The sequence below is a fragment of the Aquila chrysaetos genome, chromosome Z (genome assembly GCF_900496995.4).
Source record: "Aquila chrysaetos chrysaetos chromosome Z, bAquChr1.4, whole genome shotgun sequence".
Taxonomy (NCBI): Eukaryota; Metazoa; Chordata; class Aves; order Accipitriformes; family Accipitridae; genus Aquila; species Aquila chrysaetos.
The window spans coordinates 11229591-11251433 of record NC_044030.1 but is presented as its reverse complement, the minus strand read 5'-3'; the positions used below and the strand labels follow the sequence as shown (position 1 = coordinate 11251433).

The window sequence follows — 21843 nt, the reverse complement described above, 5'->3', positions numbered from 1 at the left end:
ACCCAAGGAGTATCCAACAGTACGTTAGACCTTGACTTTTTCCCCAGTTACTTCAAGCCCTCTCCAAATTTCCCAAGTCACCAAGCACAGAACTCCAAGTCCCAGCTGCCCTGAAATCTCCTGGTGCTGCAAGCAGAAGGTAACGCCATCTCTCCAGGGTTCCAGCCACACAGCCAGGTGCCTCCTTTACCAACCAGTGGCTCTCCCGGGTGGCAAGCAAAAAGTCTCACCTTGCAGTTTTGTGAGCAGCAGTTGTATCACAGACAAAGCTTCTGTTCTTATGGACGTGTAGCTTTTGTTTTCTAAGGGATTTAAAAAACAACAAAAAACCCCACAACGACATTGAGAACCAAAGGCACACTAACCGTACAAAGAGCAGTCACCACTGAGGTCTCCAGACCACTTTTGTTAGCACAGCTCTCTGAGCTCATTTGTGCTGGCAGTCTGCAGTGCTCCCCAATTAAGACACATTTGAATGGCAGAAAGTGATCAACTAGAGGTTGACGAGTTGACAAAACCTTGTGCATCGCCACTGCTATTACCGCAGTGCTACTGTTCCTTACACGTGTTGAAAGGGAACAACGCTGGCACAGCTGCAGTGTGATCACAGACAACTTCTGTGCGTAACACTGTTCCTTTGCTAAGTTGTAATGGCTATAAACCATCCAGGTTTTAACAAGTAGCATTAAGTGAGGGTACATAAACCCTACACCATCAAGCACAACCTTGTCACAGAAAGTGATTTGGTGTCCTAAGCTAAAATCTTGTTAAAGTCTCATTCCAGGAGGGTTGATAGTTAAAAGAAACTTTCACCAAAGGGGTGTCTGGGTTGGTAGCTAGCTCTAAAGTAGGTGCTGCCTTTACGCATACCAGAAACAAGAGCCACATGGAGGTATGAGGAGACTTGGGGCACTGTTACAGTCGTAGGACAAGTGGGAACACTACCAAAGTAATAAACAGCCTCAAAGTGTCAACTTTACACAGGTAGCACTTATATTCCCATGGGTGCTCTGCTCACGGACAGCACAAACTGCCTCAAAGCCTTGGAGCTTCACGCACTGGCTGTCTGAGAAAATTTTGGGTCTCTCCAATGCATGTGTATCCAAGAAGTCTGAACTGTGGAGGAGAAAAACTTGTGTCTCATTAAATCAGCAATAGCTTGATTAGGTGGGGTCCATCTTCTGCATGGAGAAGATTACATTTCCAGTTTGCACTCCTGAGAGGTTGCAAAGCCTGCTGTCTGCCTCTCCCTCCCCTTTCAAAGCTTTCTGGCACCAGAGGAATTTACTTCTCTGTGCACAGCACCCTGCATAGTGCTGTCCTGAACAGCTACTGCAACATCAGAATTGCCACAGTGCAGTGCCAGGAAGGGCAAAATGCTACCTGACAGCTTAGGCTTCTTCTGCACTTCCTCTACCAGCCAACCCCCAGAGGAGGAATTTATTAACGAGCAATTATCATCAACCACAGACCAGGAAAAGTCCATTTACCTAAAGAATGGGTAATAGATGAACAGGTTTCCAACAGTATTTCTGTCAAAGCCACAGGGTCTGAGTGCTCCTCATCAAACAGCATTAGCCTGTCAAATGCAAAAACACTTTCAGACACCCTGCATCACTGAGACAGAAGTCTGCTTGACTTCCTCTGAGAATCCAGTGTCATCCTCAATTTCATTAAACAGTTTGAAGAAACAAAGAAAAGCAACATCATTGAAGTGGATTGTAGAAAGGAGAATTACCCTTGAAAGTAGGCATTCATGGCTTGTAGCACTCCAAGCTGCACTTTCCATGTGCTGAGTTTCAGACGGTCACACATTAATTTGCAAAACTCTTGGCGATAGCAACCTACAGAAAAGTAACAATGTCATCATGTTACCAGAGGGAAAGGCAGAGGAAACAATTCCTGCTCTGTCTCCCAGGTGTTCCTTGTGCTCCTCTCCAAGTGACATCAAGCTAGTCACTGCACGTGACCAAGGCAACATCCTGTAACAAGTCCTGTAATGAGTGACCCTGAAAATCACCACATCAACACTCTCATTACCAAACAGTGGAAGATAGACAGCTACATTACACATTCTGGCATGTTAATAAAAGCAACCTGTTTTTTTTTCAGATATACCCACTTCCTCCACCTTGTACCAGCTTTGATGCAGACGTACATATGAGCAGCAGAACTAGGCTGCTTTTGATTAGGCAAGCCACCTCAGGCATCCTGCATGTCTCCACAAACTCAGAACAGTTTGGTGAAGTGATTTAAGACAACAGTAAAGGAATTTCCCCAAGGATGGGCTACTCTGTGGGAAAGCTGTTAGGGCAGCTTTCTCACTGAAGACCTTGCAAGCTGCAGGCAGTAAGATCCTGCACCTCCTCAAAAACCTCCCCACTCCCCACATGATCTCCAGGTCCCTCCCTCCTACCCCTTTTCATTTTAAGAGGAAACAGTGTGAGCCGAGAAAGTTTGCTCTGCACACCATTAGCTGACTTACGCTGTGTCTCTGGGCTCCTTGGCCAGGCTTTGCCCAGGGTCTCGAAGGCACAGATCAGGGACTCCATCTGCACCTCCTTCTCCCTCATGTCCTCATCCTCTTCATCATGCTTTGGTAAACCCGTGCCCATGCTCTCAAGAGAGTTCTGCGGAGGTGATGGGGGGAAGGGTGATCGACAGAAGGATGAGGGCAGGCTAGCCACACACTTCAGTGCAATTCAGTCTTCCCTTGCAGGCTGTGCGCACCAGTCCGTGCACCCAGCCCGTGCACCCAGTCCGCGCCTCCATACAACTGGAGCACAGGCCCCCTTGGCCACCAGTAGCTCTGGCACTATCGGCAGCCTGCAGAAGTGCACAGCAGGCTCCGTGGCCTTGCATCCAAACATCTGCCTGTGCTATACGAGTCCCACTTGCAGAGCTGCAAAGCACCACAGATACTAAACTGAAGCGCTCTACACAGCTTCCTAGGAGTCTCTCGCTGCCTGTAGAGCAGCCAGGAATTAACTTTTAATGCTGCATCGGGGCAGTGCTGGACACCACTGGAGGGACTCTGCCTAGAGAACAGCTGGGCTAATTTGGATTTTGGGCAGCACAGGTACAACCCACCCAGGGCTCACCAACAGTCTGGTATTCAGCCCCACCAAGGATCTGGCTGAGTGTTGGGTATTCCTCACATCAGCAGCCTTCTGGGCAGAAGCCTGGCATGCTTCCAGCATCAGCTGGACTGTCACCACTTGGGTGTTTTGCTTTGAAAGAGGGAAAACTCAAGAAGCTGAACTGTCACCTTCTTTATCATGGGAAAGATGATATCTGCCAGCTCCTGGAACCGGTCTTCCTTTGTTGCCTGGAGCACCCCAGCCGCACAGCGCAGTGCCACCATCTTATACTTTAGGTTCTCTTTCTGACATTCTTTCAGGACAGCCTGGACAATATCATTGATGGTGGGCTGGCCAGGCACTGACTTCTGCAGCTCTGCACTGGAACACAAGGCACACAGAAACTATCAGACCCACATGAATCCCTTCCCAAGCACCGCTTTTCCCACAGTGTCCAGGCATACGGTTGCAGGATGTCCAGGCACTGAAGTTACACTCTGATGCTCTTCTTCACTCTTACCTTGTCTGTTCTCCCTGGTTTTCTTTCCTGTCTTTCCTCATATGCTTCCAATGCACTTTCCGCCCTCACTCTTCTACCTCTTCCTCTCTTTTCCCCTTTAAGGCATCCATCCTTCCCCTTAGTCTCTTCTTTCTTCTTAGCAATTCTGGCCTCTCAACATCCTCCTCCTTGCCCTAAACCAACCATTTACCTGTGTAGGTTCCTCTGAAGCATCACTTGCCCCTCCCAGCTCTCACCAGTGACCCACACATTGACAAGTGGGGTGGAGAGAGACTCCTCACATGCTGATGGGAGATCAGGATGGTGTTCACAACTTTCTAGAGTCTCCTTAGCACCAGACAGGCGACAACACTGTGCAATAACCTCCTTTTTGAGGTCCCAGCTCCCAAGAGTACCACCTCTTTCAAGACACTTACTTGCAAGCAGAGACGACACTGGCAATGGCCTTTAACAGCTCCTCCTGCAACGAGTAAAACAGATACCACTGAGAAATGCTTCACAGCCAAATGGCACAGCCCTGCCGCACAGGGGAAACCTTTGTACTCTGCTGCGAGAGGTAGTGGCGAAACATGCCTATGACACCAGCCTAGAGAAGCAATGTCTGGCTCCCGCCACTCCTGCTGTAGAGGCTGCAGAGGACTTGGCTTTCCATCTGCACTGAACCGGCAGTGGAAAGTGGCCTTGCAGCACTTCTGAGCACAAGCTAGTACCCCTCAAGGCCAGAATGCGGTGCAGTGGAAGTAGTCTAAGTGGAAACCCAACTCCTAAAGCAACCTGAACTCCACCTACTTATCTTCCCTGTCATTTTTGTATCTGCAAAATGCAGAGCAAACTGCAGACTCCCTAAGCCAGAGCTCCTGAGCTCAGCAGCAGGGAACATGGCATTTCCTGGCTCAAGGGCCGCATGCTAGTGCTCACAGCGATCCACAAGCTGCTAGTTCCCTTTTTACCTTCCCAGTCCAGGTTCTCCCTGGCAGGCCTTGCAGCAGTGCGGAGAGCACTATTCCCAGATGCGGCGGTACAAGGGAGCCCGTCTGTTTGGCAATTGATGCCATGGCAGCTGCTCCCTGGGCTTTCATCTTCCAGGACTGGGACTGCAGAGCCTTCTGGGTAATGGTTATCAACTCCTGCATATACAGTCTGATGCCACCCTGAGTACCTGCGCGTCAAACAGAGGAAAACTGTAGTTTTGCCACAAAACAAACGAAAATCTGATCTTATTTAAAAAAAAAAAAAGAAAAAAAAAAGAAAAAAAAGCAGTTACAGATTTGTCTATTTTTTTGGCCATGAAACATATCAGCAAGGCCTGCTTCAGGCAAAGGGGTGAAGAATTCCTCCCAGGCTGACTGAAGGTGGGTTCTCTTTTCTAGGCACTTCCAAAGAAAAATCTTTAGCACGTATCTAGACAAAGAGCTCATCTCAGTCCTTCCACATAGCAGACACTAGACTTTGTGTTAGCCTGTTTCTAAGGAATATAACTTTTTTTCTTTACAAGAACAGGTCACTGGAAAACTCTTTTGCAGCTCCTTTCCGAAACTCCAGAAAAGTAATCTGCTGACTGAGGGACCAGATCCGAAATCATGTCAGAGGAGGAGCCAGCAAAACCATTTCACCATGCATTCAGATCTTCCCAACAGACAGAAAGCATGGCAAAATAGCCCTTCTATAGCACAGATTCGTTCATTGAAGTTAAAACCACAGGCATCAGCAGAGAGATCTCCAACCCAAAACACAGGCCAAAGTGCCCTCTAACTTCAGAGTGTGCAGCAGCCCTTAAAGGCTGGCATCAAAATTTCCAAAGATGTCCAGCTACCTGTGCCACGATCAGGGCCAGATTACAGTGGCATTCAGTGCCTCTCAATCTTAAAATACTTCTCCTGACTGTGCCTGTGTATCCTCAGCAATCAATACATCTGTTATTATTTTAAATAGCCACAGAGAAGTTAACCTGCCGGAACTCATACAGGACATCTTTAGCAAGGAAGAAAATGGAAACAAGCTTCCCATGAGAACTCTGGGTTTCCAAAATGGATTTCCAGAAAGCATGATACTTCTTGCCCCATGCTTCCCAGAAAGCTTTTACCACTCTTAACGCAACTTACCAGGTACATTTTCCTGCCAAACTTCAGTCCACAGAGTAGAATTCTCTTTCTCTCCTTTCTCTTCATCAGGAACCTCATGCATGCCAAGAAAAGCCAATGGCAGCACATGTTTGGCATGGTTCTTCACTACATCTGGACTGTAGCGTCCCACAGCATGCACAGTTAAAGCACAGCCTGTTCTGTAAACTGGCTCTGAAGGAGCAAAACAATCACACATTTAACTGGGAAGCAGGATTTTCCTTTGACAGCTTGGTCTGCCTCTTGGGAAGCAGAGGAATGCACAGTATTGTATAATGATGTATGGGAATTATTCAGCCAGTGAAACAAAGCATCACAATATAGAAATGTTTCTTTAACAGCTTTTGCTGTCACCAGGAACTTTTTCTGCACTCTGTTCTGTAATTGAACACCCCAGAACCAACATACCTTCCTTCTCCATGTACCAACTGCTGAGTTTGTGCAACAGCTTCTCAGTGCTACTGTCCCTGGAAGTCTGTAACAGGGAAGCGACTCAAATCACTCATACACTTAAAAAAACCCCAACAAGAAAAAAGCAAAATAAAACCTAAAACCATCTCAAACCCCAACTCACCCGGACTAGATGCCCCATAGCAAAGGCAAAAGACTTCTGTACCACGCTGTTGCGATCAGTCAGGCCGCTAAGTAAAGCACTCATAAGTTTGCCTGTTGGAAGAGACTTCAGTTTATCAGAAGTATCACGTTTTTATTGCTGTGACAAGAACTACAATAGCCTGCATTTCACTAGATTGTCTGAATATATGCATTTTTCCTCATCGCATGTTTGTGGGGTTGTAGGTCTGTCTGGTCCTTATGTTTAAACAAGTGCACAGCATAGCACAGCAAGGCTCAGCAAAAGCTAGTGTTTTGCCAGCCTCAGCCTGCACACCTTGACTGGTAATGTTCCTGCATGTGAGCACCCCAGCTGATCATGCTTTCACCTTTATTTCTATTTTGCAACAGAAGGGTGACCTCCATTCTACTATCAAATCACAGTAAATTTTAAAGAGTAGACTACAACCCAGGGAAGCAAAGTCCCTGTTTATGGTCCTCCCATAGCTCAAGTTGAAGGAACAAGTGCTTATTGACAGCGCTACACTAATACAGGCATTGTTAGTCTGCTCCAATAAAGTCTAGAGATATTTCTGCCTGTTTCTGCTGGGCGCTAGCAAATTCCTTCAACTCCTTCCTCTGCCTCTTCCAACTTGGTGAGGTATTTAACATCCCCAGGACCTACCACCAGCATGCCAGTCTCATACACACAAGGCAACTTCAAACAGCTCTCTGAGGAAAATACACACATAAAGGTCATTCTTGTGATAAAATCAAAGGCCAAGAAGGAGGAAATACTACCTACAGAACAGCAACAAAAAGCACCTTTAAAACCTGACACTAGAAACAAACCTTACCTGAATAAGGTGTTAAGTCCTGAGGACACTGTGTGGTTAACGACACAATTACACTCGCACAGCCTCCCTGGAAGGATGCAAGGGAAAACAAAGGTAAGATAAAACAGCATTAGCCCCTGGTTATTACTGTTAATACTTGCTGTGGTGTTATATATGCTCCTGTATGACATGATCAAGGCCCACTGAGCCTCTGCCCTGATAAGCAGGGAGTCAAGGGTAGAAGAAGAAAAACAGTTTGTAACAAATGAATGACAAGAATTGAATTAGGAAGTGAAAAGGTTACCAGGACACACACTCAGGATAGATGGTCCTGGAAGATTTACAGCTATCAAAGAAAACCTTCTGCACTCAAGTGTCACCAAGCACCACAGCCATGTAGCCCAGGGGAGGTTAACGCAGCAGACATTCAGAAAATCACAAGCATTGTAGGTGGATTGAGACTCAGATGTAAAATTACTCCAGTATGAATGAGCCCAAGCTGTCACTTTAAAAGAGACAGTCAAAAGAACTGTATTTACATTGACACTGCTCTGTGTTCTCTTCTCCATTTCCAAAGGAACTATTAAAATCACATACACACCTTTGTACCAAGGCCTACTCCACTTTTGATCAGTTCACACAGCCGGGGAACCAGCTCACCCAGGACGGACACATCCAAATACTGCAAGCTCTACAGAAAGGCAAGGGACAGGGGGTGTTGGGGGGAGAAAAGCAAAGGTAATGGTGGCAGACTTAAGCTGGTCTACTTCCAGCTGAGGCCTGCCTCAGTTCTGCAGGCTGGTCTTCAGCTGAATCATTAGAGTTTTCTGAATGGTGGGAAAAGGGCACCACAAAGTGGCTTCCACCACATACAGATTCTCTTGTCACACTTCTATGTTGAGCTGACCCTGCTAAATTATCATTTGCTGGAACTGATGTACTCCTGCACTCCAACTGTTTAGAAAGCTGAAAGTAACACACTAGCAAGAACTCCTTTTGGGGAGGGGAAGAGATGCAAAGGTGTGCATGTCTTAGGCAAAACCCAACATTCCCACAACTGTCTGAAACCCTGAAGCAGTAACATATCCAAACTAGACAATGAAATTAAACTAGTCAAGACAGTTTTTAAACAGGTCAAGACAAACAAGTGGTATAAATGACATAAAAGTACAAAAGGGATGTTACTGATATCGTTTCTCATCTCCTATGCCTAAATGCCACTGGGCAAAACAGAAAGCCTCATGTTACCAGCACTCTCTGTAGCACACTGTCTGCAGAGGGGAGATCCATCCTCTAGCAAATTCAAGCATCACATACTAACGGAAGGTAACCCTCTCTGAGCTTCAGAAGTTAGAGCAGCTGTCACTTCCCCCTCCTGCATTGGTATGGTGAAGGGAATAGTCCATTATATCATAAACCTCCCAGCCAGCCCCAGAATATAGAGGAACAGAGAGAAGGTTGCTCAGAAGCCAGGACATCTTCATGCTATCCCTCCCCTCCCCTAGGAAATCCGAAGCACCGATCAGGGCAGCACAACTGTCCCCCCCGGGCTGGTGGGGGGAGGCATGGCCTGGAGGAGGGACAGCAGCAGCTGCTGCAGCCTGCGGGGTGGCAGTGAGTACGCTTTTCCATGGAGCCTTTCATTCCCAGCCGCTTTACACACTATTTATAGAGAGCAGTCCACCTGACACCAAAACGCAGCTCCACACGCTGTTATATACAGGAGGGCTTGCTGTTGTTACTTTTCCATAAGCGCAGGAAACAAAGAATAGCTCTGGTGGCTACACTTCTAAAGCTTGCTCAGCGCTCACAGCCCCTGCCTGCTCGCACACCCCTCGCTGTGTGCAGTGCCTGAGCAGAAAAGAAGTGTCTTTTCTTTGGGAAGGGACAGGCTCTTACAGAGGGCAGGGAACTCTGCCAAGACAGACCCTACAGCACAGTGTCTGGGCATCATCAACTCCTCCAGCAGCCAGAAACTATGGTGCAAAACACCAGCTGCTGACAGTGCTTTCAGTGATATCAGCATTTTCTCTAAATATCTCTACCATCAAAGCACTGGCAACGCCCAGGTAAGGATACCTAAGGCACCATGAGGCAAGGGCTGGACAGCATTTGTGCCTTGAGAACAGTAACTACCATCAGTTGGAGGCCCGGGTGAGAACCTGGTTGTGGAACAGTGGGCCAGAGATGAAGGAAAATGGCAGTTAGCATAATCTGGAACCAGCTGAGCCCCCATCCAAAGAAAAGCACTTGAAAGACGCCCTCTTCATCAAAGCAGGCAGGTCTTCAGGTGGAGAAACAATCCATGTGACTCTAAATGGAGCCAAGGTTATTCACAATTGATCTGAGGAGCAAGCTGAGGCGACAGCATGAGAGAAGTCAGTACATGAAAAAGAAGGTGGGCAGACATCCACACGGCGATGTGATAATCAAATGAACCCTGAAAAGGTATTCTGTAAAGCTCCCACTTCGATTCCTGTTCTTCTCCTACAACATACCTTACACTGGAACCCATCTGAATCAAGTACTTACCATGTTAATGGTTTCCATCATGGGAGATGACTTGACAGCACTAAGTCTGGCACTATCCATTGCAGTCTAAAAAGAAGGAAAAAAACAAAACCAAGTGTAAACTCAACATGAAAACAGTGGAAAGGGCAGTATCAGCTATAACTCACTACCTCACAAAGTCAAACCAAAACCCATTTCAGAGGCATACAGACAGAAAGTAATTACATCTACAGACCATGAATGTCTCCCTTTCAGAGGCAGGTGGATGTTCTAGCTGGAGTACAGGAGCTAAACCATGCACTCCTGACATCATGGAAATGACAAAAAGGAAAAAAAAAAGAAAATAAGGAAAAAAAAGGAAAGAAAGAAAAAAGGGAAAAGAAAAAAAAGAAAAAATCCCACTCTGACCTATTGTTCACTCCTTTCTCATTTGCAAAGGCTAGAGTTTGACCCCTTTCCCTCCCCACAATGAAATTAGCTACATTTGCTTCTGAACAGTGGGTTTCAGTCACTCTCCCAGAAGACTGCTACTGATTTATATGGTTCTTTGAGAAAGATTCAAGGACACAGAGCTGACAACATCCACCTCCAGCCCACAGTGCTATGGCACACCTTCTAATCTATGTTATAAGAAGTCCTGCAGTTAATCCCCTGGGAAAAACAGCAGCAAAGTTTGACAGTACAGGTGCACTCCAGATAATTATTACAGACTCTCTCTTCACCTGTTTCACTGTTGTACATGGAGTTGAAGTGACATTTAACAACAATTCTTACTAAGATCATTCTTCACTTTCTGAAATATGTGGTTGTCTAGTGAATAAAAAAAATCCCAACCCTTCAAAAAAACCCCCACATTTGTCCAGCCATATTGCAATGACCAAACTTTTTTTAGTAACTTCTTAGCTATTTCTCTTTGCATCTTTGAACAAAAATCTGCTGGTTTTCTGCTCACTGAATGAAGCTTAAGTCTTTGTTATCTCTGTTCTGTTGATACTTTCCCATTATAATTGCACTTACTTTCTCCTGATCTGTTGCAGAAAGACTCAAATAGTTGAGGACTTGAGGCTCCAGCACACTTAAGGATTCCAGCAGGGCTGGGATAAGTCTTGGTGCGTGAGGTTTCAGCATAGACCCAGCGCTTTTACTGATCTTCACAAGAGTGTTAATGCTGAAAAAAGATCAAAGGGAAGGTCAACAGGGAAACACACAGACTTGGTTGAAAAATGTCTCTGGTCTGCTCTAATCCAGTACCAACAAAAAGGCCAATCCAAATCTCAGATACACCAATATAAATCTACCTGCAAACAAAAGTCTGTGTATTTTTCTGCTTAAGCAAAACCATACCCTAGCCCTGAGCTTCCAATTGATGCTTTGCTTCGCACAGAGATTTCTTACTTTGGCCAGGGTATCACAAAGGGAATGGGCAAAGAGGCAGTACTACACACAGATGTAGGAAGAAATAACACATCTTCATGTTTTAAAGCAGCTCTGGGCAGTCACCCCAGAGACATCCATTGTCTCTGCCCAAGAAAAAACAAATTACAATGATCTGTTCAAATCCCACTTGTCAGTTTCAGACTGACCACATCTCTCAGGCTGCATTTTGACAAAGGGTTTTCGTAGCTTCAAAAGGGATGAAAAAAATCAAGAAATATTCACTATCATCTGATCGGAGCTTTCTAACCTTTCTGGATAATCATGTTCAATAAAAGAAAATTATTTTTGCAAAGACCAGCTACACTCCAGGTCTGAATTTTCCAGCCTTTTTTGTCCTTCAAGCAAACGAAGGAATACACAAGGTTACAAGGTGACAAGCATATGAAGTCTCTAAACATCAAGGGACATCAAACCATTACATGACACAAAATGTATTTGAACAGTGTGACAAAATGCAGTCACCTCTGGGATGTGAACTGCCATTACTCACCAGTCATGAAATAAGACGCGGCTGTTTCAAGAACTACCGTGAGATTTTTTGTTTACAAGCAGAAGAGATATGCCAGGCCTTAAGGACAGCCTCAAGCACAGCAAACTGCTTGCAGATCAGTTTGCCAGTTGTACAGGGAGAAAAGAACTTCCTGCTGGGAACTGAATCTGGGCATTTGCAGAGAGGCCAGATACTCCCAAAAGATGGATAGAGTTCCTGGGCCTGTGTTTGAACTCAGTGGGAAAAGGACTCAGCAGGAAAGCTGTTTTAGAGAGAAACTTGTCACTTCAAACACAAAGAACATTCTGCAACTCAGGTGAATAAGCTGGGTCTCTTCGTGACAAAACTTGAGCCCACCCCCAGGGACCTTACATGATGCAAAACTAACCTGAGAGATCGGACTTCAGCAACTGTGCTTACTATTCCTTTGTCTAGGAGGCAAGGGAGTAATACAGCTATCATCTTCTGACCAGCTGCTCCTTTAGAGGGATCACACATCTTCACACAGACCTGGGGACAGATGAGAATCAGTGTTGCAAGCATGTACAAACCTCCTGCTCAGACTCCATTAAAGCACCTTCTCCATCAGACAGACAGAAGAAGCCAACAGTAACTACAGCAACTGCTTACAGCCAAACCTAGGCTCTGTTACACCTTCATTCTCCTCTCCAGGAGGTACTTAAGCCCTAACCCACATCCCTAAAAGGAGTTTCAGCTACAGTCAGCTTCCAGAAAAGGCAAATTCAGAGCCTAGCAGGCCTTGATCTGCATCTGGATGAAGAGATGGACCAAATGACCTCTCAGTTGAGGAACAGCCTATCTCAGTTACATGGATTCAACCATTCCATAAGGCAGAGCAGCGAGTCCCAGATCAGAACAGATTCTGCAACTGCAACAACGTTTTGGGACCAGGTCACCACTTATCCCATTCAAATGTTGTGCTGCATGCATTGTGAAGGTTGTGATTTCAAACACAGCTCTTAAGATCTGTTTCCATTTCCACTGATGTGACTTTTTTAGAGGAATACCTAAAAAAATATTAAGTGATATGTGTACTACACCCAAAAAATCTTGTGTCAGTAACAGCACCAGAGAGTGAAGTCCAGACTGGATTACTTTGTTTCACACCAGTGAGGTTCCACTGGGCTTGGTCAACTAGATCAGAGGGGCTTGGCCAGCTGTTGAAGTTACAGGAAGTTTCCTTAAATCCCACTCCCAAGTGGGGAAAAAAAGGACATCAGAGGAAAAAAACAGTTCATGATATCCCTCCTTTGGTTGTATAGAACTTAACATTGCGTTGTCCTCAAGCAGCAGAACTTCACCAGCATCAACAAAAGTACAGAAGAGTATGTGGTCAAGCTTATTATGATTGCTTTCTAGAGGGCTGTTCTGTTTATCACAACTGCACCTTATACTGGAGATCTTCTCAAGACAACAGTCTAAGGTAAACAGGTCACTCCTGCAGATATGATAGCGAATGATTACCTGACATCAAAACCATAAACGTCTCCATGTGCAAATGACAAAATTAAGAGTTTTACCTTGCTTAAAGTTTTTAGGGCTAGCTCTGCTGCCTTTCGCACAGTCTCCTAAAAAAGAAGTCAGCAACGCATAGTTACTATTTTTAAGTCTTCTATAGAACGAGTCATATTAATTGATAAGTATAACACTAGTACTGGAAAGGCTATATTCATCACTAATACTTAATATAATAACTTTCAAAGAAATTCTGGCTTTGGTCCATCTGAGTATCTGGTCTACTCAGTGATAAATACATTAAAAATCCTGCCTGTCACCGCCAGGTTCTCTGTGCTTCTGTTCACATTTGTCTCTGTGGTATTATTTTACTGGTTGTCCTTTTCAAAACCAAAAAACCCACAAAACAAAAAAAATACCAAACAAACAATAAAACCCAAAACCAAACCCCAAAAAAACCAACAGAACCTTCTACTGCAAAAAGAGTATATAGTGCTTTGGGTATGCTTTACCTCCTCCTCAATATAATGCCTGTTGCTTAGTGATGCTTTACTCAACTGAATGTCTAGGACTAGAGAAAGATGGACTAAAAGCAAACAGTAAAATTAGTGCAGCTCTGGTGTCACGTGAGACCACTACCAACTAGACTCTTTAACTTCACTTGTATTGATGAATTAAGCAGTATCTAGCAATATTCCTGGGTACTGAAACACAACCACCTTGACTGGTAATGTCTTAGGATGTTCTTAGAAAAAATCTGGCCTGCCACAGGTAGACCTTCCCAAACCATTTCCAGGAAAAATTCAGAAATTAGGCCCTTCCCAAACGGCAGTTTGCAGGCAGTTGCTCTATTTTGGAGGCTCAAATAGCTCATTAGCACTAAGGCAAAACAGCTCAGTTTGTTTCAGTGCCCAGGAACATTTCTGAACACGCTACATCTACTAGTATGGAAGTAACTTCCTGGAGTCTGGATCCAGAGAGAACACAGCTCAAACCTGGAAGGACCCGAGGACTCTGACTTCGTATATGCAAGTCATTTAAGCACACAAGCATGTTCTATATGTTTCTATACTCCAGAGTTAAGCAAATACTTAGGAATTCTTTTATATCCAGGAAAAATGCTGAACCATCATGAATATGCACAGCAGGAATGAAAACCAACATTTAAAAACATGAGAAACACACACAAAGAATTTCCAAGGGAGCATGGAAATTTTAACTGCAAGGGGCCTGAATTTCTCGTCTGCTTAATACCCAAAACTCCCATTGGCTTCATCTTGACTTCTCATAGAATTTTTCTTTAAAGATCTCAGAGCTTGATCACTGTACTTTCTGTTGAAGACTCCTGTTCAATTATCCGTTCCTTTACCTTAATGTCATCTTGCACTCTGAATAGGATTTCCCAGATCTCTGGAAGCTTGTCTATAATGTCGTCCAAAGGTCTTCCTCTTAGTAAGTCATTCAGTGCCAGACAGCTGCAAACAAGGAATTTCATTTCCTTCACACAGTGTATTTATTTGATATAGTTGTATATACAGATATGTTTATAAATATAAGTAAATGGTTAAAAAAATGAGAACTGTTTCATACTCCTTATTTTCCTCAAACCCTAAATCTACTCTGTCATAAGAACGTCTCCTTTAGCTGAGAAAAAAACGTTCACCCAGTCGGTGAAACAGGTGACAGCAAGCGAGAAAGGCTGCTGTGGTGAAAATTGCTGTCACAAACATTCCAGTTACAAAATTGTTTCAGATTTCTTTTCTGTAAGTATAGGATAAGAACAAAACAAAATGGTCTAAAGCCTGGAATTTAAATTAAAATGGAAGTTTTCAATACAGCATAACTACAAACCATTATAAACAAAAAGCAGTTTATTAAAAATCCTATAGTGACTGGCATCCTGCTGCCAAGTATGTATATGGCCAGACTGCAAGCAATTATTTCAGGTCCAAGGATAGGCAAGCACTTTGTGACCAGAAAACTCCTCCTTCAGAGGACGTTGTTTAGTATCATGCTCAAGCTACATGCAATAAAAAATTTCAGGCTCAATGAAGCAAATAGCATCAAGATTGTATCACACTTAAGTGCAGACTACAGGATGGCTCTACCCTGCTGAAAAGACGTGTCCTCTGTCCCCCCTCAACTTCTTCAGGTTTAACAAGTTTATGGAGAAGAAAAGAAAAGAAGAGAGTTCAAAGAAAAATCTGTTACTTTTCCTAGCAATACCTGGATTCCCTGATCCTCCACAGACTGCTGGTTAGGTTACTGATCAAATCCTCAAGAATTTCCTTCATGTACTTATCAACCTATTATTAAAAAAAAGGAAAAATCATGAAACAAGCATGGACCATGCATCCTTCTCCTGTACTCTGAAAAAAAAAAAAAAGGTCCTTTTGGACAATACAACCTGCTTCCAGCCACAGCAGATGAACTAATGCTTGCCAGAGCTGACTACACATAAACTTACTCTGACTTTGCTTTAGACATGCCTTTCTCTGCACTGCTTCAGGGCTTAACACTGTAACAGAGATGACAAGAAAGGAGGAGAGGCCCTCAGTCCTTCCATTTAGATGCTCTTGCTCTAGGAAGGGCATCTTAGACCACAAGGATTCCTGAAGAGCTTCTCATAAGCAATATCAAAGCAATATCAAAGTGTGGAAAGACCTCACTTTAAGTAAAGTAGATCATAAACTTGAATAGTGGCAGCAAAAACAAGGTCTGCAATATCCTTTCATATGTAAGAGGCAGTGCAAAACCTCTGCGCATCCTCCAGCTCATCCATGGATTCAAGCACCTCTTTCTCTGTAGGACAATACCTCAACCCTTTCTGCACAGCCCCTCCTTTCACAAGATGCATCTGTCCCGTGAGGACCTCTGAGGTGCTGCTGGCTAGCAGCAATCCCACCACTCTGCACTTTGCTGCTCACTCACCATTGACTTGTCAGTGACCAAGGCATTCCAAATGCTGGTCATTGCCTGTCGAATGCCCAGGTTGGGGTCAAACTGGTAACGGTAGAGCCGGGGAAGAAGCTGGGGCAAAAATGGAGCCAGCTGCTCTCCAGCCTTGGCAGCTATCACATTGAAACCAAAAGCTGCTCCCTGAAATGATGACAAAAGAGTATTTGTTGAAACAATCTGCTCACTAACTCAGTTATTGCTCCTGGGCACGCCACAGTCAGTGGCAGAATGGACTGACACAGTTTAGATTTAGATCAAATCAAAAGGACTAGAATGGTACCAGAATTAACCCCCCATCAGTGCCATAGTACCACAGTGATCTCAAGCATACAATCACACTCAGCAGACAACATACTACTTCAAAACTTCCTTCTCTCCAACCTTCATACCAATTGACCTCATTTGCAAAAGTGGTGGTGGAGAATTTCAAGAATGAAGATTTGAGCATGTTCCTCTGAAAGAGATTCTTTCTCAAAAAAACTGGTCAGGGTGGGCCACTGCTTCCCTAGAACTCTGCTGCATTTAAAAGAACTAGAATAACTTAGGAACTGAAAAACTAAAAATAAAACAACTCTACCTTAGCTCTACAACCTGAAATTTCTGAGGATTATCATTTTGTGTGTGTCTATATTTACTTTAAACTCAAGTATTCTTCCATACTCTTTTTTCTTTCTCTGACACTGTCAATTCCACTGTCAATTCTAACACAGTGGAACTGATGCTCGCCCTTCGCTCGTGAAGTCCTATGGGATTTGGCAGGATAGCCCAAAAAGAAATTGCTCAATACAGGCAGTGCAGTGACTGCCTCTAATGACTTCACGTTTCCTTACTTGCAGTGTCAAAAGCTGCCACTCAAAACCCCATGCTAGGGATTTCACAGGACTGTGTGTGCTGTCTGGGTTAGTCTAGAAAAGGAAGAGTAATAAAAAACACGCTCTCAGTTAGGACCACTGCTCTGATGAGCAAGAGGCTGCAGAAAGTATAAGGAAAAGGGAGGCATCACCTGCAAGGCTCTGAACAGCTTGCTGTGCCTAGCTCTTGTGTGGAGGTTTGGAGCACAGACTTCCAGATGCCCACTTCAACTTAAATGATTCTCCAAATTCCTCAAATGCCAAAGGTCAACCTACAGTTGCTGAGTGGATTGTCTTGACTCAGCCTAGCTGGTGAAATTCCACAAGGGTCAGGAACCTAACTCTGCTCCTGTGCTTCTGAAGTCCCAGTGCCAAGACAGGGAAGTCTTGAGACATGCTAACTTGTCAAACTCTGGATGAAAGTTAATGCTGGGGCTTGTTTTTTGCACTAAGTGGTGTTGCCAAAGACTCAAAACCTCAGGTAGCAAGTATGAAAGGTGCAATACAGTAGATGCTGCTACCTGGGTCTTCTGCATGAAAGCACATGAAAGGAGCTCTGCCTGCTCCCAGGGACAAAACAAGTTCTTCCATGCTTATGTAAAGCCCGTGAAAAAGTCCCCAGGTTAAAGCTCTGAAACGTATACTTAAATCTTCAAATTTATGATGCTGCTTTTTTTGGCAGGAAGTGGATCCAATAGTATTTTGGCTTTGCTAAAGGTCCCAGTAGCTTTAAAATATCAAGACTTGAGTTGAAAAAGGAGACTTCTGACAACAGTGATTAAACTGGTGTATTGTCAACTGGCTTTTTAGCAACTTATTGCTGAATACTTCTTGCTCTGCCTTTTTACATAAAAGGTCACTTTATCTGGCATCTGAAAATTCATCCAGTTTTGAAAGTATTATCTCACTGTTGGAACTCAAGTATTATCTCACTTGATGTTGGAACATCAAGACCTGGCCTCTAAGCACACTCAAAAGTACGAGCAAAGGATCACAGTTGATTCAGAGGGGAATGTAGGATGGCATGAACCTCGTGATACCAATTCTTTTTGTAAGAATTTCAAGTAATTCTAAATTTGTTTCGCAGGCTGGTACATTTGCACTGGACCTGACACCAAAGTGTGAACAAATGGCCTCCATCTACAGTTATCCATAAATCACATAACCAGAGCTAAAGAAATGCAGTTGTTGTTTCCAGAGTTCACAGTGGGAATGAAAGCGGCATGAAAGCAGCAAGTTACCTTCCGAGAATTCCACATGGCATGATGGTTGGCCAGATTCATGAATTTGTACACCAGGTCTGGTTGATTGAGATCACTTGCCAGTGAACAAAGCTCCTTGTAGGTAGACAGGCCTTGACTTTGGAAAGCAGAAGGGAAATCAGTGTCACTATTTTTAGCTACACAAATGCCATAATAGTTAAAGCTATAGTCAAATCACAGCCTAAAGCAGAGAGAGAGAGGAGTGAATACCCTATCAGTACTAGAAGAAAATAGCCTTGGTAACTTAGAGAACAAGAAGGAACAAAAACCTCAGGAAGCAGATTTATAAGCAAGAGAATACTGTTTCAGCACTGACTGTGTGTCTGTCATTGAGACTGCCAGTAAACTTACCCATCTGGGGTTTTGCTCAGGCCACCCTGAAACACCACAGTTTCTCCAGTCATCTCATGTTTGGCTCTGGTAGAAAAGAGGTCCAGTATTAGCTTCAGCAAACTCTACCCTTGAATTGCCCGCACGCTACAGAACAAGTTAATTTGTTTTGCTTTATTAACTCAGTAACTTCTTGTTCTTTCAGTTCCAATCCCATAAAAAACATACAGGTGTGCAAAGCCACACGCACTGCAAGGAATTTCATTAACCTGCATCATGTGTAATGTTAAGGAGATGCTGCAGAAAGTTTTGCTGTCCAGTCAGAAAGTAAAAAGTCAAAACACTGAATGATGGCTTTTTATTTCTGCCCAGACATAAGCCATATAATGGACAGCAAATCTCTACTTCAAAATGAAATAATACAATTTCTATTCATCTAATCTCTTCCTGTTTACCACCACTGGATCCCCACGCTCCCAGCCTAGGATTTTGCCATTCATAGTGGCCACACCCACACCAGGTTACACAGGAGTAGGTTGTTAAAGAGCATTTCCAGCACTGACTGACATAATTACTAGCCAGGAGTCCTGCAAGACCAGCATTTTTCTCACCAAAGCTGACAAGTGACTGTTAACAACACTTTCTCAGCAAAAGGTACATTTCAGGCACAAGCAAGTCCTCTCTTCTGCAATATTCACATTGTGCAGAGTTGCTGCAACTGGTCATTGTCCTTTGCAATTACACAATGCAGCCATTAGAAAATCTAACCAAACCCCAATAGATTTGAACTGCTTGAATCAGGACTGAATCATTATTTTGAAGCGTTGTTGAATGGAACAAAACCAGAACAACTTCAGTCACAAGAAAGTCTAAGCTGAATTAAGAAATGTCCCAATTTGACCCACTGGGAATATATAGATATTGATTTGCCCTTGGCCACAAAACATCCCTTTCAACACACAAGAGAGGCACATCTTTGTTCCCATCAGACACATAGCTCAGAGTACTCTCTCACTGTGTTCTGAGCTCACTGTACCTTTTCCCAGTCATAAGGGTATCAACAAGTGTGGTGACTAGCTCTTGTTGATCCTGTTCACTTCCTAGTTCGTATATCAGCCCAAGACCTTTTGAAGCAACGTCTTGACTAAGCTCTGCAAGAGATTTTACATTGTAAAATTAAAGATAAGTATGTAATTAAGTAACACACAAATTTCAAAAACAAGAGTCAAGCAAAATCATGATCTAGCAAACGGAGCTCTTCACAGCTCTCCACTTTAGAGCAGATCTAGTCTGGCAAAGCACAAGCTTTGCATCCTGAAGCAGCAATTTGTTCTGAATGCATACCCCCCCATCAAATTAGGTGACATCTTTGTGTTAATATTGTCACTGCATGTTTTGATATAACACAGAGAGTTCCAAGAGCTGCAGGTATTCTGATACACTGCTGGCCCCTGAAATTCAGCAAAGTTAATGGTAATACTCTCTTCAACTTCACTGAGCTTCGGATAGGCTGCTGGATGCCACCCCTTCCACTAGCTGCCATGGGTAGACCTATAAGTCAAAATCTGCTAGCTTAAAGAGGGCTTAGAATTCCTGTCCACGCAGAACTCTGTGATACGCATCTCGCTGCCCAAAGCAGAGCAGAAGTAGCACCACCGAACAGTTTCTGTTATTACAGTCTGAAGGGGCAAATGCAGAAAAACATTTGTGCTTGGCTAGCAAAGCACAGAAAAAAGCTGTGCTTATCTCTACATGCGATGTCTAGAAAAGAAATCATTCCTACTACATCAGAAATGGGATGTTTCTACAGTCATCTTTCAATGCCGACTGACAGAGGATGTAGGTGACTTCCTGCCTGTTCAAAGATTCCCTCTGTTCTGTTAAAAGCCTCCCAAAAGACACAACTCTTAAGATGTGATAGTACTTACCATCACTATCTGACAGAATTGAAACAAATGCACTTTGAATATCCTTGAGATGAGACTGTAAGAGGAGAAAAAAGGACATTATTTTCATCTCAGGCTTTGGATCCTTTGTCTGGTCTCAAGGCAAGTTCCTAACAGATAAACAGAGGCTACTGTATCAATGGAGTTGCCTACTTGAGCTTCACCTGCAACATGAACTGCCCTCCTTTCCAGGCAGGTAAGCAGCAGCCTGACATTCACAGAAGAGAACAGTTATTTGTCCAGCACCCTTTTACAGCTACCATGCCATTAGTAAGCCACACATTTTATTTTCCTTGTCTAATACATGGCAGTAATGTGCCATAAATCCGGCTTGCAGCCAGATGGGGCTATCCTCTGCATGAGGACGTCTCTTCTTCATCCACAAACTAGTGGATTTTGCCACCTCCCACAAGGTCCATTCTTTAGACAAGTGTAATATGTGGCAAGGTTTTACATGTAACAGCTTACATTTGCAAAGCACCTATTGTCCCAAAGCTCTTTATCATTAGCTGGAGAGCACAAAATGGTTACATGGTCCCATCACAGTCTGTAGTACCTCTATGCAGAGAGATGGCATTTTGGTTGGGAATACTTTATTAAGTCCTTGTATTGGTCCTTTCACATTCTCTCGTTACAGACAAGTACCCTAAATATAAAGTTTTCATCAAAGCGCACCAAAAATACACAGTACATGAAGCACATAACTGCTCCTAGGTACCAAAGTTGTGATAAACTCTGTGACACAAATGAGTCCAGGAATTCCACCTAGTTCTCCCCCTTCTTCTCCTCCTAGACCTGCTTTTAATATTTTCCAGAAATAAATCCTAAAAACTATACAGACACCAACCTCTTCTTCTCAAGGGAAGATGTACTGCTTCTTCATCTTACAACAGCTATTTACACTAAGCTCACTTGGACTAGAGTGCAAGTCAGATGTTTACAAAGGTGCCAAACAGCCTCGTTCATATGCCAGTTAGTATGTTCCTCTAGTAACAAAAGATAAGCCATGTCTTGAAAAGACCTCAGTAAGGACTGCAGCAGCACTGGGGGGGATGAGGCAATGGAAGTGAAGGGGAAGGAAGGGACAGAAAGAAGGAGAGAAGCAAAAACAGGCACAAGGAGTGAGTGTTGGAAAGGGTGTATTTCTTACCTTAATTGCTTTGTGTGTACTCAGCTTCTTCACCATTGATAGAAGCCAGATGCAAGCTGCCTGCCTTACATGTGGGTTCGGGCTGATAATGTGCTTGCTCAAAATAAGGTCTAGGACCCAGGGAACCACGTCATTCACTTTCAAATCTATATGAAAGAAAGAAAGGTAGAGGGGAGGGGGGAAGCTTGGAGAATTGGCCACACCCATGTGTAATTTCAATATAACGTGCAGTGGCAATGAAAAACCTAATCAGCCCATGAGTACCCAGGTGACAGCTTAATCTCTGCTTATTTAGGAAAAGCCTTCACTGGAGTCACTGGGAAA

At 43.9% G+C, this 21843-nt stretch overlaps 1 protein-coding gene across 5 annotated transcripts in view; it reads right to left on the bottom strand.

Annotated features, from left to right (window-relative positions):
- Positions 1-21843, bottom strand: part of ECPAS (Ecm29 proteasome adaptor and scaffold) — a 66221-nt gene that overhangs the window by 3226 nt on the left and 41152 nt on the right. For all 5 annotated transcript variants that reach the window (XM_030003551.2, XM_030003550.1, XM_041120650.1 and 2 more), the window contains 24 exons: positions 21520-21665; positions 20352-20406; positions 19460-19574; positions 18445-18510; positions 18073-18190; positions 15954-16121; positions 15249-15328; positions 14392-14497; positions 13088-13135; positions 11935-12056; positions 10637-10787; positions 9641-9706; positions 7710-7799; positions 7130-7196; positions 6295-6386; positions 6129-6195; positions 5703-5894; positions 4551-4759; positions 4017-4060; positions 3269-3461; positions 2486-2630; positions 1739-1844; positions 1491-1579; positions 231-302 (listed from right to left, as the gene is read on the bottom strand). In XM_030003551.2, coding sequence (XP_029859411.1) covers positions 231-302; positions 1491-1579; positions 1739-1844; positions 2486-2630; positions 3269-3461; positions 4017-4060; positions 4551-4759; positions 5703-5894; positions 6129-6195; positions 6295-6386; positions 7130-7196; positions 7710-7799; positions 9641-9706; positions 10637-10787; positions 11935-12056; positions 13088-13135; positions 14392-14497; positions 15249-15328; positions 15954-16121; positions 18073-18190; positions 18445-18510; positions 19460-19574; positions 20352-20406; positions 21520-21665 — 2607 coding nt within the window. The remainder of the gene's footprint in view (positions 1-230; positions 303-1490; positions 1580-1738; positions 1845-2485; positions 2631-3268; positions 3462-4016; positions 4061-4550; positions 4760-5702; positions 5895-6128; positions 6196-6294; positions 6387-7129; positions 7197-7709; positions 7800-9640; positions 9707-10636; positions 10788-11934; positions 12057-13087; positions 13136-14391; positions 14498-15248; positions 15329-15953; positions 16122-18072; positions 18191-18444; positions 18511-19459; positions 19575-20351; positions 20407-21519; positions 21666-21843) is intronic.